The sequence below is a fragment of the Falco punctatus genome, assembly GCF_963210335.1.
Source record: "Falco punctatus genome assembly, chromosome: 13".
Taxonomy (NCBI): Eukaryota; Metazoa; Chordata; class Aves; order Falconiformes; family Falconidae; genus Falco; species Falco punctatus.
In genome coordinates, this window is record NC_137593.1 from 8969011 (window position 1) to 8988325 (window position 19315).

At 40.3% G+C, this 19315-nt stretch overlaps 3 protein-coding genes across 4 annotated transcripts in view; 1 reads left to right on the plus strand and 2 right to left on the minus strand.

Annotated features, from left to right (window-relative positions):
- The window catches only part of GNB4 (G protein subunit beta 4), a 73919-nt gene extending 72384 nt beyond the window's left edge, over window positions 1-1535 (minus strand). The window contains exon 1 of the mRNA XM_080410036.1: window positions 1468-1535. The gene's annotated coding sequence lies outside the window, so the exon portion shown is untranslated. The remainder of the gene's footprint in view (window positions 1-1467) is intronic.
- Window positions 1536-1660: 125 nt separating this feature from the next.
- Window positions 1661-10858, plus strand: ACTL6A (actin like 6A). Of its 2 annotated transcripts, none has more exons than XM_080410032.1 (14): window positions 1661-1859; window positions 2799-2875; window positions 3066-3240; window positions 3615-3715; window positions 4993-5090; window positions 5797-5891; window positions 6123-6229; window positions 6314-6403; window positions 6580-6641; window positions 6962-7076; window positions 7432-7512; window positions 8490-8585; window positions 9674-9760; window positions 10333-10858. In XM_080410032.1, exons 1-14 carry the CDS (start codon window positions 1835-1837, stop codon window positions 10411-10413), a joined length of 1290 nt encoding a protein of 429 aa, XP_080266158.1. In that variant the 5' UTR covers window positions 1661-1834; the 3' UTR covers window positions 10414-10858. The 2 variants fall into 2 exon arrangements, with proteins under 2 accessions (XP_080266158.1, XP_080266159.1); XM_080410033.1 differs by lacking the exon at window positions 1661-1859 and adding an exon at window positions 1917-2488.
- Window positions 10332-19291, minus strand: MRPL47 (mitochondrial ribosomal protein L47). The gene is made up of 7 exons (XM_080410053.1): window positions 19131-19291; window positions 18523-18668; window positions 17867-17927; window positions 16979-17075; window positions 15157-15287; window positions 13645-13740; window positions 10332-13201 (listed from the first exon to the last, which is right to left on the minus strand). The coding sequence occupies exons 1-7, from the start codon at window positions 19274-19276 to the stop codon at window positions 13084-13086; spliced, it is 795 nt and encodes a 264-aa protein (XP_080266179.1). The 5' UTR covers window positions 19277-19291; the 3' UTR covers window positions 10332-13083.
- Window positions 19292-19315: the final 24 nt, after the last annotated feature.

Below are 19315 nucleotides of genomic sequence, written 5' to 3' on the forward strand. Positions count from 1 at the left end.
AAACAGAGAATCAAACTGTGTGTCAAATTAAATTCCTTGCCTTTGAGAGTCAGCAAGTCCAGTCACCTCCTGATATTCTCATAATTGTTCTTCAAAAACCCTACCCAACTGGTTGTCCCTTACTGTTGGATTTTACTGTTTTTCCTGTATTTTTATTCAGGATGAGGCTTAAAGGGGAACTGCTGGTCACCAGCCTAACATTAACTGCAGCATCTTGGGAACCGTAGTCTAAACACAATCATCCAGGCTGTTTTTCTCCTTCACTAGCATAAGGTTTGCTGAAATTTGTAATAATGTGTTCTATTAGCAACAACTTTAAAAACTTCCTGAATAAAATTACTGGATACACCAAATGTAAATTTTATCTCTCTTTGATTAAATTCAGTGTAAATAAGGTGATATAATTGAAACTTAAGCTACAACTTAAAAAAAAACCCAAAGCTTTGCAGGAAGTTCTGAACTCCCTATCAAATTAAGACAAAGCGAGACTCATAGCAGTAATTTTTGTCTTACAGTGAAAATATAAGAAACACTTTTTTATTATTTAGTCCAATAATTGCTATCAAGTATTATGTAACACTTTATAGGTAAATGTAAAGCTAATAAATAAAATGTCATTGTATTATGCTTACTAAATCTTGATTAATCACTTGGAGATCCTCACTACGGCATTACAGAAATACGCTATACATCTTATGTGAACTTGAAAAGAACATTCATGATTACAGTATGACAAACAAAACTCCCCCCCCCAACCCAGCTTCCCATCCCCTCCAAAACAACTATCATAACAGGAATTCAAAAAGGTGCACACCAGGAATGCTTGCACTTTAAGCCAATTCCCCTGTTCTCCAGTTAGAATTTTAGCCTTCTGTAATGCCAACTGCCGGTTATGCCTGACATCTCTTTTTCTTGTTTCCTTTAATTCCTCCAACTTGATAGTTTTCTCTCTCCAGTTGCTCTGGCTGAACACCAGGTTTGGCTGAGAACTCTGATGACAACAAGGCAATCTCAAATCCTAATTATAAGTTCAACTGCTAAGCTGGCGGCTGACCTGGCAAAATCAGAACTGCCCAACTATCCAGACAAGGAAGATTCAGGGATCAGGGACCAGGGTCTGAGGAACAAAGGAGTGCCCCAAGCAAGAAAGGAACAACAAAGGGTTGGGACATCAAGATACACTTTTAAACACTTTTTATTCTCAATGGAAGAGCCCAAAGGAGCAGTGACAGTAGCAGGGGAAGGACTCGGGGACGGCCCAGCTACAGCAACTCCTTTCCACTGCCGGCCCCTCTCCCCCAAAGACTGTCCTCTCACCCCACTCCTCCAGATCCCCTCTATGCGGCAGCAAACCCACGCCACAAGCCCTCAGGACTCCCAAGCGATCTTTCCCCAGTCCACCGAAGGCAGCAGCCTTCCCCTCAACCCACCCCCCCACCCCACCCCATCTGCGCTCCCAGGCCTCACCAGCTCGCTCCTCACACCTCGCCACTCGCCTCACACCGCCGCTCCCGCACACACCGCACCTACGCCTGCTCGTTCTCTCGCTCGCTTGCCCGCCTTCCGCTTCCTGCCTCATGATTGGCTGTCCGCGGCATGGCCCCGCCTTCCACCGGCCGCGATTGGCCGCCGTGCCCGAGCAGGCGTTCGACGGGGCGTGGCGCGGCTCGACACGAATCGGTAGGCGGCCACGGCGCTGCTATTGGCGGGAAGGCGGCGGCCTGCGGGGTAGGCCGTGGAGACAGGGGCGAAAGCGCTATTGTTGCCGGATCGCTGAGGACAGGAGCCGGCGGACACCGGGGCTGGGCAGCGCGGCGCGGGCTCAGCGGCAGCCATGAGTGGCGGCGTGTACGGGGGAGGTGAGTGCGGCGCCGCCTCGCTCGCCCGTCTTGTCCTCCCCTCCCCCGCCCTGCGACCGTTGCGCTCGGCGCAGTGCCGTGAGGCGGCGCGTGCAAGCCGCCGTTGGGCGCTTCCCGCCTCCCTCAGGCCCCGGCGCGGGGGGCCGCGGCCCGGCTCTCCCACAGCCCCGCGGCCAGGCCGGGGCCCTCCTGGTCCCCCCGCTTCCTAGAGACGCGGTGGCAGCGTGCGTGAGGGAGAGGACGCAGCGGCAGGCCTTGTTTGTGTCCCTTGCGGCGTCCGCTGCGCGGAGGTGCTTCCCCCGGAGACCGGCCGAGCCGTGACCCGGGGCTGTTAGCGCCGCTCAGGTGCGCGGTGGCCTGAGGGGAGCCCCGCGCCTGGGGAGCTGGGGGGCAGTTTCCTCCCGCTTGTGCGCAGCCTTCCCTGAGAGCTTAAAGCCCGGGTGTTTTGTTTCAGACTTGGGTTTCCTTTAGGACACGCAGAGCACCTCAGCGAGGATCGGGGCCCACGAGGATGAGGGCGCTTCGTGGTGTGGCAGCCTTCACTGACAGAGTCGGTGTTTGCAGGCCCACCATTCTAATTCTGATCACCCCGGGAGGTTTGGGCTCACCCGGCTTCGTGTGACAGTGAAGTTAGTGCTTCTTGAAAGCTTTATCTTGTAATCTACTTGGATGCAACTATGTGCTCCCTCTTCCGTTAAAATTCCCCTTTAGTTATGCCAAAGGAAGGTATCACAATATTCCAGTTAGCACCTGTCTGCAGTCTTCTAATAGCACTCTGGTGACTGGAGTTCTGGACAAATACTTTTCTCCTTGCCTTGAAAAAGATGCCTGGCTTGCTTTTCTTCTTATGCAAGCAAAACAGACGGTGGGCAGGGGAAGGTTGGGGTTGTAGTATAGTGTAATAACCATTCACTGCCTCTTCATTAACAATCTTTTCAGATGAAGTTGGGGCTCTTGTTTTTGACATTGGCTCGTATACAGTGAGAGCAGGCTATGCGGGCGAGGACTGTCCAAAGGTGAGAATCTGTCAGACTCAATGGAAATGTAACATCAGTTTATGTCTTAGGTCTTGTTTGTTACTTAAAAGTTTACAGAATATGCTGGTTTTTGTTCTGACTGTATTGTGTAAGGAAAGCTCTGAATTTATGAGCAAAAAACCCACCCAAAATGCTAATAATTCTCTACTGCTTACCTTTTGCCTTACAGGTTGATTTTCCAACAGCCATTGGTGTGGTGCTAGAAAGGGACAATGGCAGCACTTTGATGGAGATAGATGGTGACAAAGGCAAACAAGGGGGGCCGACTTACTACATAGACACCAATGCCCTGAGAGTTCCAAGGGAAAATATGGAGGCCATTTCACCTTTAAAAAATGGAATGAGTAGGTGGTCTGCCTTTTTCTATGTGTTTTTAAAATAGCATTGCTAAGCTGTGAAAAGTCATTGATTTCATGTAAACAGATGCTATGTACGGTAACAGAAGCCATAAGAACGGATACCCAGTTTACAAATTGCATGAAGTCTAGTTGGTTTACAGTGCTGGTAGACTTTCAGCATAATTCTTGAAGCATTATAGCCATGATGGTAACAGAGGAGGATAATTCTGCGAAACTATTACAGGAGTTGTATGTCTGCTGAGAATAGCTTTTGACCCAAGAGCTCTACACAAATAAAAAGCATTGGAAAACCTTTATGTATTTATGAAGTGGAACAAAACTTAGAAGTAACTAATCTTTTTGCTTCAATGTTGTTACAGTTGAAGACTGGGATAGTTTCCAGGCAATTTTGGATCACACTTACAAGATGCATATTAAATCTGAAGCAAGTTTGCATCCTGTCCTTATGTCCGAAGCACCGGTGAGTAAAAGCAGCTTTGCACTGTGTTAAGTCTTAACTGTATCTTCTTGCTGACTCTGCAGACATTAGCCTTGGATGAATCTGACAGTGGCTTGTAGGTTACCAATTTAAAACCTAGCTACAGAAATAACAATTTTAAAGTACTTTGCCAGGTTCTGTAAAGTAATGTTATTAAGAAAAACTTCCAAAGAAGAGAATGGCTTTTGAAATAGTTTGCATGAGCTGTATCAGAAAGTATTTAGAATGTGTTATTGTTTTTTATTTATTGAAAAGAAGTAAAAAAAAAATATCTTACTGCCTAGAATAAAAGCAAAAAGATGTTTGGATGTCTTACATGTATTAAGTTACTCTTAATAAAATGCCACTGAAAATCTGATGCTTCATTCAGCCTTACAACTAATATTATGTGACAGAGAAAAATAATTATTATGGAGAAGTTTTAATTTTTCTGTCTTTGTTTCTGTAAATGGCCCTGTAAGGTGAATGAAGTGGATGAATACAAATTTCTGGGAAAATATGTAGACAGGGTTTCTGTCACTTAATCATGCTCACTGTTTGAAGAACAGATCTTAAAGTCGGAATACAAAAGGTAGACATGCCATACAAAAGTTATGCCTTTCTTTAATTAAATCATATGAAAAACAATTTTCTTTTTCATTGTTCTCTTGTGTTGAATCGTAGCTTGTGGAGTATGGATGAATTTGCAATGGTTACTTCATGTTTTATGGCTTAGTGGGTGTGTCAGTAGAGGTTCCCATTAACTTTCTCCTTACAGAATGAATCTTTCTTTAATGTGTTGGCTTGGAATATTTGATCTATATATCCTGGATTAAGTGCACATGCAGTAGAACTGTAGGAAGATAGCTTGAAAACAGGAAAATCTAGATTGATTTTTCTTTCAACTGGGCAAGTTACTTCATGTATTTTTCCCCTTGTAACATGTTACTTGTTTCAGAGAGTTCTTTGAGAGACTGATATTGGAAGAGAGGTAAAAATGTAAAGAAACTTTTAGTATAACAGTAAAAATGTATATCACTTTTAATTCTGTATGATAGATAAGCATTAATAGATTGTAGTAGAATTGGAATAAAAAAGGTCCTAAAGAAGTAAGTTACTAGAAATCTGTCCAGAACTTTTGTATCATTTGAAACCATGGCTATAATAATTCTAATTACTTTTTTATTATGTTACCATCTTTTAGTGTGCTATAGTGATCCTCAAGATAAACACATCTTTTTGGTCACTTATTTGTGGTTTGGTTAATTTTTTTCTTCTAGTGGAATACTAGAGCAAAGCGTGAAAAACTGACTGAATTGATGTTTGAACACTACAACATCCCTGCTTTTTTCTTGTGTAAAACCGCTGTTCTAACAGCGTATCCTTTGGAATGTCTCACCACCTCCCTCCATACTCCCCAGGAAATTACAGTAAACTTATTCTAGGCAATTCCCAGTATAACAGCATGTCTAACTTTTCTTCTTTCAAATTATTTTTTTCCATAAACATCTAAGGAGGAAGTAAACAAATTCCATTTCTGAACTTTAAAGCTTTAGAGCTCAGTTTTGAAGTTCTCCCAATCTGACTGTTTCCCTTGGAGGCGATGTCTATTTTTTTTTTCTGCTTTTTTTTTCTCTTTGTAATTTTATTCCCATTGTATACCATGGGTGAGAATATTACAGACCTGAAATGGTATTGTCCAGGCTACTAAATACAGTAGCTGCAGCTTGAAGTTCGTATAGCCTTAAGATGAATATTTGTAATTATTTTAACCTAATGACATGTTTTCAGCTTCAGAGTCTAAATGAACTGGATGTATTAGAGCTTGTTGAATATTATTGACGTGAAGTCTCACCTTTGTACATCCAAAGGTCAAGTGAGTTCACAGATAGAACTTAAATGCCATTCTCTCTATGAGGTTGTGCACTTCACAGAAAAATGATACACACTGGAAAACAGCAAGTCCTGTGGTAGAGCCAAGGAATAACACATCAGAGTCCTCATTCCTAGTTATGCTGTAATTGTACGGCAGTGGTTTTTTACAAAGTGAAAATTACAATATTTTCCTTAATCATTTTGGCTAGCTTTGCTAATGGGAGATCTACAGGTCTCATTTTGGATAGCGGAGCAACACACACAACTGCTATTCCAGTGCATGATGGATATGTACTTCAGCAAGGTAAAAATTTTCATTGGTAACAGCATTGTAGTATTAAGGTCAAGTTACTCTTTCTTCCACTTTTATCGTTTTGTTACTGTTTTTAAATCTGAGTATCCCCTTAAGTATGGAAAGAAAATGCCTAACGGTGTTCACTGACAAACAGTTTGTTGAGAGAGTTTATTCATTATTTCAGTGCTTTCCAGCTTGGTGGTTTTTTGTTTGGTTTTTGGTCATCTTTTTGTTTTCTAGGTATTGTAAAATCACCACTTGCAGGAGACTTTATTACTATGCAGTGCCGGGAGTTGTTTCAGGAAATGAACATAGAGATAATTCCTCCATATATGATTGCTTCAAAGGTGGGAAAAAATTTTATTTAGTAAGTGTTTGCTTGGGGAGAGGCTTAAATGGTTAACTGATGATCATGTTTCCTCCTGTCTCAGGAGGCAGTTCGTGAGGGGTCACCAGCAAATTGGAAGAGAAAAGAGAAGTTACCCCAGGTCACTAGGTCTTGGCACAACTACATGTGTAATGTAAGTAGGTCATTTCTCCCACTCTCAAACTTCCCTAGGCATCCCATAAAGAGGTTTTGTTTGCAAGTGTATCTGGTTTTCCTCTTGAACTAGAAAAACTTTAAAAATTTAGTCAGTATCAATTCTATAAAATTGAAGATGAAATTCTTATAACCATGTTGTTCTTAATTCCGTAGTGTGTCATTCAGGATTTCCAAGCTTCTGTCCTCCAAGTATCAGATTCAACCTATGATGAACAGTATGTTACTGTTTTCCTTCTTGTAAAATTATCAGTTGTGCATGGGGTGCTTAGTCTGTTCATTGCTGTCGGCTGGTTTTGCTACAGAAGGAGTTTTTAGATAAAAAACATTCATTTCTGAAAGTAGAAATACAGTGCATATCCAGGTGATAGTTTTTTAGTATTCCCAGATGCGTGAGATCATAATAAATATTCTCAAATGAGTAAGTCATATCAATCACAATATTCCCATTGAAACCTTAGTTTATAATGCTACTTAGATAACTTAACATCCTGTTTACACAGCAATTTAATATGTTTCTCTCTGACTCATGCTCCAGGGTAGCAGCACAGATGCCAACGGTTCATTATGAGTTCCCCAACGGCTACAACTGTGACTTTGGTGCTGAGCGTCTAAAAATTCCTGAGGGATTGTTTGACCCTTCAAATGTAAAGGTAAAACAACTATCATCTGTAGCAACTGGAAGGCTTTACATTACCAGATTTTCTTATGGCTTCTTTTTGTATGATGTTCTTAATTTCACGATTTGCATGTTTGTATTTACACTGTGTGGTTCTCTTGGGGGTACAGTTTGCCTGTGTTCTATTAGGGTTGGGCAAGCAAAGGATGAAATATAGTTCAAAATGGGTGGTGATGAGCTCAATGGAAAAAAAGGAATATTTTTTTTCCCCTTCCCTAAAATGCTTAGCTCCGTTTATAGTAATACTTTTTAAATTCAGCTAATTCAGGGCTTTTATATGCCTTGCTCTTTTGAAGTGATGATGTGTAGATTACTAATTTTAATTCTAGGGTTTATCTGGTAACACGATGTTGGGTGTGAGCCATGTTGTCACAACAAGCGTTGGAATGTGTGATATAGACATCAGGCCGGTAAGTGTTAGTCAGAAATACTATTTTAAGGCATTAAGGCATAGATATTTTTATGTTGATACAATTTTTTGGGACTAGAATACTGTTAGTGAAGAAGTGTGGATTTCCTAGGATAACAATAAACACATTAGAATAATTCACCAAGTATTACATATTCATATATAGGAATATGTACAATTACTGTTTTGTCTTACAAAATGCTAAATCAGGATATTTTTTTTTTACTTGTACTCAGTGTTTCTGCCTATATTTAAATAGCTGATGTCCAGATTTTGCGGCTGGCACTGCATAATGTGCATTGGATTGGTTTCAGATGAGCATTTTATGTTCATAACTGTTCGTCTTCAGATTTTTAGGTGTGGCAGATATACTTTCCTAAACATAACCAAACGTATGGAACTTATGTAGAGAGTAAAAGGAAGAAAAGAGGTTTTAAAGGAAAACTTTCTTTTTAAAACTATGTTTTAACTTTCTCAGGTGTTAGTTTGAAAATACTCACATTTGAGGCAGACTGCATGGGGGTTGCTTCAAAAAATTTTCCTCTTAATTGGCATGTCAGGCAGGCTTAGTAGGCCAGGCCATGGTTTGCGTTCACCCGCTGCAGCATTAGTGAGATCGAAAACTGTTGCAGTGCTGTGGGTTTTCCTTTGTGGTTAGAACATCCAGCTTGAAGAAAACCAACAGTTTGGTTACAGGAGATACCTGTAGGTGTAGGGGTCTCTTTAGTAGAAACTATTCTGCAAAATCATTTAGAATCATTAATCACATGGTTTCTGTCTTCCTTGTATAGTTTAATATTAGGTTGTCTTGAAATATTTTTTCAAGTGATTAAAAAAAATCAAATATTGTTGGCATCAAGTAATGCATTATTGCTGTTGATTGTATGTACTTGTGTGTCATTCCTCTCTATTCTGTGAAACAGTTGTTTTCAGAATGGTTTCAGAGTTAATATTGTAGGTTGCTTATTTTCTTTTTAGGGCCTCTATGGCAGCGTGATCGTTGCAGGAGGAAACACTCTAATACAGAGTTTCACAGACAGATTGAATAGAGAGCTGTCTCAGAAAACTCCACCGGTAAAACAACTCTTTCAGTTACTGCATAGAATTACCATTTTGTTTTTCTGCCACACAAATACATGAGCACATGTCATAGCTTTAACTTTGTTAGGAACCCAACAGCTGAAGAGATTTCTGTGGGCTAAGAAATCTCCTTTTTCTCTAAAGAAAAGAAAGAAGTCTTGAAAACTTCTTATATGAAATGAATTCCAGCAGGTATTGTAATTGCTTTCTGAATATGTTACTTTTCCATTCCTACTTTCAGATTGTGATTCTAAGTTCTGTAATTGTCCCTAAGCAACAGTCACTGTTTCCCTTGATGGCCTCTCTTCTGAAGTGCTGCTGACTAACTAGAGGCACATTCAGTCATTCTGCCTGAGTGAGGTCTTGTCACTTTGTCATGGGAATTGTTCTTCCTGGATTCTACAGACAGCTCAACCTACTCATAGATAAAACCTGGTGATTTAACATACTTGTATTTTTCTAAATCACTTGATATCTAAGGTATTAATACGTTACACCTATGTTCTTGAGAGCACATACGGCTTATTATATTTCTTGAATATTGGTATTTAAGTAAAAATGTTCTACTTGTAGGAACTCTGCAATCATGAATGTTATGAGAAACTGAGAAGGGTAGTTATTTGCTGCTTCTTATAATAGCTGAGGACGAACCCATTGAAATGCAAAGATTTTATTGCCAAAGGCATTTTGAAAGCAAAATGAATGAAAGGGTCCAAAAAGGACTAGATGAATTAAGTTCAGCAACATTAAGACACTTTAGTCCTGATGCAGTTAGAAATGATAATGTATACTGTGAGTATTGTTGCTTTCTACCTGCCCTATTTCTAGCTTTAAGAATTTGCTGCTGCTCCCTGTTGGGAGACAGGATAAAAGTCACACATGTTCTTCTACCACTATGGCTATTCTTGAATTCTAAGTACAGGGCAAATGAGCATTATTGCAGGTTTAATAAAACTGACGTTTTTCACCTGCATGCTGGTATATACACCAAGGTCCTTGTGCTGTCCTCCTCTTGTCTTTCAAGGTCACCAGCCTACAATTTATCTGATTGTTCTTTCATGTTTATCTCCTTTTCTATTCAGAGCATGCGCCTGAAGTTGATAGCGAACAACACGACAGTGGAGCGGAGGTTCAGCTCATGGATAGGTGGTTCCATTTTGGCTTCTTTGGTTAGTAACCCTGTGTTACTATGTTGCTATGCCAAGCAGCACCGTCACCCAAAAATCTAATTCCGCATTAAGTATGCATTGCAGAGTTTGTGCTACCATAGCAATCATAATCTTGTCTATCCTTGTGGTAAGGTGAACAGAATCTGTTTAAAAAAGGAAGACAACATGAACATTTCCAATCAAATAATACCTTGCCACATTCTCCCCATTTTTAACAGTATGGTGCAGGCTTGAAATACGCTATCTAGAAATGACATGTATACTGTGAAACTTAATTCTGAAGTTAATTCTACAAGTTACTGCATACTGAAATCGTTTGTGGGGATTCATTTAGCAGTATGAAAAAGGAGACTGAAATCACCTTTCCTTTCTGCAAACGTCCTGTCTTTAGTATAATCATTGGCAGTATAAAACTCAGAGGGAAAGGGAGTTAAGCAGGTCAAGTCCTCTTATCTTATTTAATGTAAAGACTTGCTTGTTTTTCCTCCTTGGAAAAGCTAATGTTGTTTGACTTAATGTTCACTTGTTTTCTGATTTATTGTTTGTTTGTTTGTTTGTTTGTTTGTTTGTAGGGTACTTTTCAACAGATGTGGATTTCTAAACAAGAATATGAAGAAGGAGGGAAACAGTGTGTAGAAAGAAAATGTCCTTAAACCTCTTACTGTGAAAACTGCTGCCTGCTCAGTGCTCCTTCTGTTTTATAGCTTTAGCATACTCAGGAATGGGATGGACTCTTTTTTTGTAGAAAGTTTATATTGGATTTTTTGCATAATTCAAGTTCCATTTTAACAAAGCTTAGAAATTTTGAGAGATTAATTGGTATAGCACCAATAGAAAAAGGATGTTTACATCCTTTGTAAAGCAATAATTCATGTAACAAGCATTTTATAATTTTGTATAAATGTCTATTTTCTCTAGTATCTTTTCCTGGGAACAGCTTTACACGTTGGCTAATAGAGGCATAACCTTGAAAATGCCTGTGCAAATTTATTAAACAATCTCTTGTCTACTTTCACATACTAGTCTTCCTTGCTGGTACTTTGGCCTTAAACTGCTCTTATTTCTCTCTAAAAATAAATGTTGGTCTTTTATATTTGAGCAACTTCGTGAGTACTTGCAGAGAAAGTTACTCTTGTTTTAAAAATGGAAAGTTTGTATTTAGTAAGCTACTATACGTCACTCAGTTCAGCGTGAACTTTCACTGTCTCATGAAAATGTTACATTCCATGTAGCAAATGTTACATTAAGCACTGGCCTGCTGATTTTCCATTATGGAGCAACTTCATTTCGGCAAACAATTAGTGCTTTCCACCTGATTTTAAGAATGTATATAATGCCTGTGTGATCTAGGTGAGAAGCAAAACTTGTTTGAGCCAGGGAAGTTAAGTCAAAGAATTGTCTAAGACGAGAATAGTCATAGAAGACCTCAGGCTGTGGCTTGATGTTTTTACAGGCAGCTGTAACTCATGGGGGCAGTCACTACTTTTTATTGCTGGTGTAGCTCCCTCGGCTGACTCACAGCAGGGTGGGTAAGTGCCTGTTTTGCGTGGGGAGCGCGCTCAGGGTCTGAGGAAGCAGGATGGCTTTTTCTCAACAGGAACTAGTTGTCAAGATGTAGCTCCATGTTGCTGTTAAGCTTACTTTAATTTACAACTGTGGGATGTTCTGTAGCGGGACACAGTGAAGTTTTGCTCCTTACCTTAAAAGCTGTGGAAAACCAAATAGCATTTAACTGACTTAAAAGATATATAAATAAATAATGTAAACAGTACTACTGCATTTTCCCTAGTCTAAAAGACCTTGTGCATAAATAATGATGAGGCCTCTAGCTGAAAGCAGTTTCACATTACCTCCAGTTAATAAAGTAATTTATCAAAACAGCCTGCTTTTGTCTTATCGTAATAACTGTTAGTTGCTCACCCCAGATTTTGAAAGCTATTGACAAACCGTATTTCTCTCACAAAATGAGGCCAACTTAAAGTCAGCTTCAATAGGTGATAGAACTCACCAGCTATTGTCACACTGGAAGAAAAAGACTTCAGTCAGTAAAATGTGGAACGGCAACTGAACTTGTACCTTAGCACGTGGCAATGAGCATTTTTTTCTAAAGGTCCAGTGGCATCAGGGAAGTACTAGGACTGACTGGACAGCTTGTAGCTAGAGGTGAAGATAAAAAGAAGGGGTTTTTTGATTCTCTTTGTGAAATGACAGTGCTTAAGTTTCGTTATGTCTGTTCAACTTTCATCTTGTGTATCATCTTAAAAAAAAAAAAGTTCTATGCAGTATAGTGGTAATACCTGTGAATGTTCCAGCACCGTATTGAGAGCAAAACACTTTCTGGGGTTTTCTCACCATTGTCTGTTGTTTCTGTCTAAGAAATGGATATTTTATGTGATGCAGAGGAGTAACTGAAGGTTAAGATGATGGAAATAAAAAGATCTGTATCTTCTACCGTTTTGTTAAAACACTGTAAACATCAAGGGAACCAGACAATACGGCATAGCACACTTGCTTCCTGAAAGACTACTATTTGTGACTTTACTCCAAATTTCTATACAACCTCAGCTGAATGCTAAAAGTTTTCATGAAGTAGGTGTTTACCATTGAGAGCAGTAGCAGTACCTTTCTACTTCAACTTTACGGAAGACTATTGCCAATCTTCCTTCAAACCCTTTGCACACTGCAAAAAAACATTGCTCAAATTTTTTACTTTGTCATGGGTATCAAGAAATCTAGGTATCAAAACTGCATTGGTGAAAGTTCACGTTCTAAGTATTTCATACTTTCTAACAAACTGGACTTTAAGCAGGGAAAATCTCCTTGTAGCAGACTGAAAAAGCCTATTTCCCTCTGGTTTTATGCAGAAAGCACGTGTAGCTTAAGTGACAAACCTGTAACTCAGATGACCAGGGAAGAGAGGCTAGTATGTGAGTTTCCGCGATTCTCATGTTCGTCTGGGTTTAATGTGTATTTTTTAAAGTAAACTGGGTAAATATCCTGAGACACTATACTTCCATGGGGCAGTCAGTTGCTGCTTTTCACTGCTAATGTGTGTCTCGCTTCTGTAATAGCTGTTTAATACATCATTTTTCAAATGCTTCTAGAAAACAACTGTTAGGATTAATTTCAGTTACGCACCAAGGCTGCTTTTTCATTCCAGATAAATTTAATTTAAGTCAAATGTGGGATTAAAAAAAACACCAGATGAAGATGACCCTCAGGAATGCTCAGGCAAGTTGTCGACTCATTTCAGAACTCGTTTCATGTTCCAGTCAGAGGTACTCAGGTACTCAAACAGTTGCTTGCAGCACTCTTGCAGCATGTTACTGGCCTTGAGATTTCACAGCAAGATGAGGGAACTTAATTTGCAAGAGCTTCTGCCTCTTCCTCTCTAGGTTTTGCCTTCTTGCCCTTATACGTAAAGATTTTTCAAGTCTAAGCCTGAAATAAAGAAGTCAGTGTGGTTAATTTCTAGATAGGTTGTATAACAACCTTAATGAGCTCAACCCTCTAATCAAAGAGAGGCTCCCAGTGATTAACAACTTCAGTATTAATTTGTTTTTGATGAGCAAAAATGCCTGCTAAGCAAATAAATATTGGTTTTCTGCTGCTTTTGAATTCTACAGAAATTCAACTTCTGGGAGGATCTCAGGTAGTCTGCACAAAGTTTTACAGTGCAACTTCACAGATAACCAAGTCTCTTAATAACTAAGATGGAAACAGCAAAAAGAAACGAGCAAGCTGTAATTTTAAAAAGCCTTATTTTCAGTGTATTAGCTGTAAAACCAACAAGATAATTACTCCTTTTTTCCTTGTGAAGTGGAATAAGGAAGACTGAGGAACATACCAGAAAATAACTTTCAATGTCAAAAAAATCTTTTTACCTGATGAAGCGATCCACATGAGGTAAGTAATAGAATTTCCTCTTTCGGTATTTTTTGTTCAAGTACCATGGTATTGGCCATTCCTTATAAGTGTACCTGTTAAAGATAGATGAAAATGATTACAGAACATACACTTTTTGCCTTCATTCTTGAATTCTACCAGTTGCACTTGGTTACAGTACAATGATAAAGGGGTCTGACCAGTAGATCGCAGAATTTCTGTGTGGGTATCTACTTTCAGCTCTATTGCTGGCTTGGTATGTAAATACATCTCCGATGTAGCTCAGCATCTTTCTGTCAAGAGCTATCTTGCTTCAAAAACTGTATGTTTGAAGAGAGGGCCCAGTATAGATAGTGATTCTTTGCATTTGTACTTGAAGTTACTCCATAAGAAAACTTTCAAACGCTAATGTGAACAAATTGTGTGAGTAAAGTTTTGTTTCTACTACAGTATTCTTTCAAATGCCAGTGTTAGGAGTGTCATGTTAAGTACAAATCTGCCTGAACATAAGTCTTTCTCTTCTGCTTGGGGTTCCTCTTGCAGATGGGCTGCACAGATGGCTTGTGCATGCTCACCTACAGACTCCAGTGCATCCAGATTGTGTCAGACCTACTACTATGTGTATTGCAGCTTCTGCATGAGCTTAAAAGACCATTTCATACTGTCTGCCCCTTCCCCCTGCTTCAACTGCAGACTGGGCTTCCAAATACAAGGGCAAAACCCTTCCTTGTAGACAGTTTCTCCAAGCAGAAAGAGATACACAGAAGCCTTATCCCTAGAGATGTAAATCTAGCAGTTAGTGCATCTAGTACACTGCTGATTTATATTTAACGGGTAAACAAATGGATAATGACGGAAAAGTCACCATTATTATAATGTGTGACCTTCTGTTATCTACACTGTTACTGCAAAGCTGAATACTGTAATTAGTGCTTCTGAAGGCAATATGATGACAGTAAAATACCAGTTAATGAAACAGCAGGTCCTGCCAGAGCCTTCAGCAGCATCACCTGAAATTATAGATTACTGAAACTATCTGGACAATAATAATTCTAAAGGTAGAAGCTTCCAAGTTAATTATCTGCCAAGTAGGGAAATCCAATGGATGTTTATGTGGTCTTATGCAATAGTCTGTGATTGTCCCCAAATATGCGGATTTTGCGTTTTAACTAGGGACATTCAGATGGTTCAACTTGAACAGTACTCCCTAGTTCATTCATGCATTACAGAACACCTACAGTAACAGACATCCTCTGAGTACAGAAACCACTTAGTTACACGGCACTAGCTCTGTTATGCTTGGTAGAGTTTGCCATAGATTTATTTAGCAACAATTATAACCGCACCAATAAAAAAAAAACAACACTCAAGGAGAACTGAATGCTGACCAGAAAACATGTTTCCTTCTATACATAATCAAGAAGGTATGTATATACTGTAAGGATTTTCTGATAAAGAGACATGCCACAAGAAAAATTCACATGTATGAAAAGAAGTTCTCTTTTCCATACCAGTAGGTGCGTCCCAGGAAGTCATGCCTCCACTCGCCAGGTACTGGTTTTTCATGGCCAGTTTGTAAAAGCCTCAAAGCAATTTCTCTTTCTCTGACAACCAAGTCTATATTTTTCATAGACTTTTTAACCTAGAAATAGGACACAGTTTTAGGATGGGCCAACAAAACACAATGCTGACAATTAGTAAGATCTCAAGTGAAGATCTAAGACAAAATTTAAAAGGAAAAGCAAAGGCAAAACAGACTAGGAGCTCCATCATGAGTTACCTCACAGTTGTGGACTGAGTGAAATGGCTGAATTGTCCCTGTGTACTAAAACAGCCAAGAATGGGTGCTTTAAAAATCTAACTTACAAGTAGAACAGATATGAAATAACTGATGGTCTGATATTTGATTAAAAGCTAGCTGGCTAATACATAAAGCCAGATCTAATGCTGATGCTAGAAGTATAGAAAGCTCTGAGGCAGGGTGGGAAGGAAGTAGGAGAAGCAAATAGAAGGTAACGCTGTATGTTTTTCTGTCAGATGGTTTGTACTGGTTGGCTGTTGTTCTAGTTCTTCACTCTGGAGTCTGGTCACAGCCTTGGTAATGCCTGCTGGCGTTAGAAAGCTGACTTGACCGAACTGTGACAATGAGTTGAAAGTTTTTAGTCAGGTCTGTCTCACAAGATTACTGTAACACACTGCGTTACATATGGCAATGTTAAATGTGTTGGGGAGCTGCTAGAGCAAATTTTAATAAGCAGATTGCTGTATTTTGTCTCTGCAATCACAGTATTTAACTGGTGCTTGACTTCTGCTTTTCTTGGGCTTCAGCCAAAACCAAACAGTCAATTAGTAAGATTTGACTTTTGAAGCACTTGGGGCCACTTACTTAAGTTCTCTCCCAAAACAAGTTCTGCTGTGATTTGTAATTGCTGAATATGGATGTGTAGGTGGGGCTAAGCAGAAAATACCATTCAGAATGGGAATCACAAGATAAAGTTGAAGTACTGTATTGTCATAAATTAGAACAAGGTACACTAAGAGATCCAGAGAAGAGTTTTATATTGGATCTTGCCTAGTGTATAAGTACAGTGATGAAATGACAACAGACCAAATAAATGCGTGTCTGACACAAAAAAATCATAATGCAGTTGCAGGTGCATGTGGTGGCAAGTAACAGTCAAATTATTAACCATATGAAGAAAATCAGATTAACAGTGTAAAGGTCAGTCTTTTCACAAATCAATTTGGATAAATACAGGGGTATCTGGGAGTATCTCTTGTGTCAAACAGCTGTATTATTTAACTGGCCAGTGAAAGTGCCGATTTCCATCTGTGAGACATAAGCATAGAGATGGCAGTTAATTTATAAGTAAATCAAGTTTTCAACAGTAAAGATACTGAGTGAAGAATTTAATAAATCAGTGGCAGAACTGCAATAATGCAGAAGGAAGGAATGACAGAAGTGAAGACAAACACGAACCAAAGGGCCCAAGTTTGGAGATGACAATGTCAGAGGCAAGGAGATGGCAGCAGTTAAGTAGCTAAAAAAAAGTTGGAGGGTAAGGATAATGTTGAAGTTTTACTGGAAAGTTTCTAAAAATCCTCTAGTGCAGTTTCAGGGCATGAAGATGGCGAAGTATTTCTTAACACGATACAGGATATAGCAGGTGGAGAAGCCTTTCCCACTATGTTGCTTGGGCACAGTGTTTGTGCATATACTAAAATCAGGGAAATAGCTTAAAAAAAAAGGTCTGCAACAAGGTTACAAACACTTCATCTTTCATTCAGCAATTTTACTTACAGTTATATTTTTAGCTAGTATGAAAAAGTTACCTTGTCTAGTCGTTCCGGACTTGGCATAGGCCTGTGTTGTCTTTTTGATTCTTGCTCTAACGTTAAAAGCATGTTTTTTTCCTTCAGTAGGACATACCTAGATCAGAAAGGCACAGTACTTAAAAAATAATTTCTGGATGCGTTAGCGATTATTGATTCACTACCCTGCTGGATTGAGCACCGTTATCCAACCTATAATCCCATACCCTATACCTGCTAGCTTCATAGAAGGATGCAAAAAGATACTGACCAACTGGAGAAAGCCCAGTAAAGGTGGCGAGGGGAGGGCTGATGTACAGGACGTACAAGGAGAGGCTGAGGAAGACAGGTTTACTTAACCTGAAATAAAGAAGGCTAAGGAGGGAAGAGGTTAACATCAAGTAGTTTTCCACTACCTGGACAGAGACTCTTCTTACAGGTGCACAGCAAAAGGACAAGACATGGCAAGGTAAAAACTATTCACGGTAATAACCTGGCACAGGTTGCCTGGAGTGGTGGTGCAGTCTCCAGCCTCAGAGACTTTCATAATCAGAATGGACGGAGACCTGAGCAACCTGATCTAATTTACTTGTTAGCTTCACCAGAGGTCACTTACAACCAAGCGTGTCTTTCAGTTCAAACAAGTCCCAAAGAGTTTAAACTCAGCCTCGTTGTACCAAACCTGAAGTTTTTGTACTGGATACAACCATCACACAACCACCTGCAGTACGGCTCTTGTATTCTGAGCAGTACCAGAACCTTGGCTGTTCCAAGCCCAAAGTAGGCTTAAGCATGCAGAGCTGTATGGCAGACTAAATTTACTGGCTAGTAAGTTCACTAGCCACATTTTAATACAACATGCAGAGCTACTTTGAAACAAGAGAAGCTACTCCAGTAAAATTTACTTACCAAAGTTTGTGCAAGTCTTCACTACTCTTGCCCCTTAGTTGCTTTATATTCCATGCATCCCCTGTAAAAAAAAAATAAAATTAAAAATTAAAAGATCAAGTTAATAGAACAAAGTTCACCAATTCTGAAAAAAAAACCCACCCATGCTTCTATTAGCAGGCTCAGCTGACGTAACAGAACAAGGACAACTTTTTAAAAAAACTATTGCTTGGGAAGCTGTGCTTGTGGATATTCAGCTCTACTTTCAATATACAAATACATTAAAAAGGCAATTACATGTACTGTTTATTTGTGTTTAGAAAAGGCTGGAAACAGGGATATCTATAAGATAAATCTTTACGCTGAAGTATTTTTCTTCCATAGTACCGTATATTTCTTCAAAGAACAACTCTTCTGTGATATGCACACTGAAGAGCAAGGCAGATGATCTACAACACAATATTTTGCTGCATAGAGCTACTTGCTTTCATAAACACGGAATACACGCAGACAAAATTAACAGGCATAAAGATGCACAAGTATATGTATGTACATACACATATAAATAAAGTTTCATGTAGCTAGGAGTACTTCCAATAACGCAAAAGAACAGGTCAGATTTCAGCTGAGCAAAAGTGACTCAAAGATTGCCATCAGAAACGCTAAACAAAACTCACCAGACTTTACACTTTTTTCTCCCCAGTTTCCTGGATCATCAAAAAACTCCTCCAGACCTTTCCGAGACAAAGTAGTGTGCAGAAACTTCAGCTGACAGAGGGGCTCAACTTTTGCTAGGCCCTTGTGGAATAGATTCAGTGTCAATCTGCATAAGAATCAGAAGGAAAACTATGTATGGTAAGAAAAATGATATTCAGCTACATTGGACTGTTTAATTCAAAGGCACAGGACCTACAGGCAGAGGAATGCCCCAGTCTAGAGGGGGAAAAGGCACGGGTTTAGTTCTTCATAAAAATGTCAGTTTGGTGTTTTCTCCTCCCCCACGTCTCACTTAATACATATACTCGGGGATAAATAAAAATTTGAAAATTAAAATAATAAGTTTGAACTACGCGGTACAAGAACAGGTTCTCCTATGGTGACCAAACGGCGAAAGCAGCAAGCGCAGGGTGTAAGCACAACCCCGAGCCAGGCCGGAGGCGCAGGCACACCGGCGGCCCAGCAGCGGGCGGGGGAAGCTCGGCCCAGGCGCCCGCGGGCAGCCCGCCCCGCAGCCCGCCCCAGCCAGCCGGCGGCCGAGCCTCAGCCCCCGCGCCGCGGAGCCTACCCGGGGGGGCCGACAGCCGCGGAGCCCGGCCGCGCTCCTGACAGCCGCAGCGCGCCCGGCAGGCGCCGGCACAGCGCAGCCACCGCCGCGGCCGCCGCCATGACGCGCGCTGCCCCTCCCACAATGCCCAGCGCCGCGGACGGCATCCCGCGAGGGCGCCGGAAGGTGACGGAAGGCTCTGCCCT

Bases quoted from the DNA above. Each gene is read 5' to 3' on its own strand.
- ACTL6A (XM_080410032.1), top strand. From the start codon at position 1,835: ATGAGTGGCGGCGTGTACGGGGGAG. The intron at 3,716-4,992 runs GTGAGTAAAAGC...TTTTTCTTCTAG, and splicing joins TCCTTATGTCCGAAGCACCG to TGGAATACTAGAGCAAAGCG. The intron at 8,586-9,673 runs GTAAAACAACTC...TTTTCTATTCAG, and splicing joins TGTCTCAGAAAACTCCACCG to AGCATGCGCCTGAAGTTGAT.
- MRPL47 (XM_080410053.1), bottom strand. From the start codon at position 19,276: ATGCCGTCCGCGGCGCTGGGCATTGTGGGAGGGGCAGCGCGCGTCATG. The intron at 17,928-18,522 runs GTGAGTTTTGTT...TTTTTTTTACAG, and splicing joins AGAAAAAAGTGTAAAGTCTG to GGGATGCATGGAATATAAAG. The intron at 13,741-15,156 runs GTATGGAAAAGA...TATCTTTAACAG, and splicing joins TTCCTGGGACGCACCTACTG to GTACACTTATAAGGAATGGC.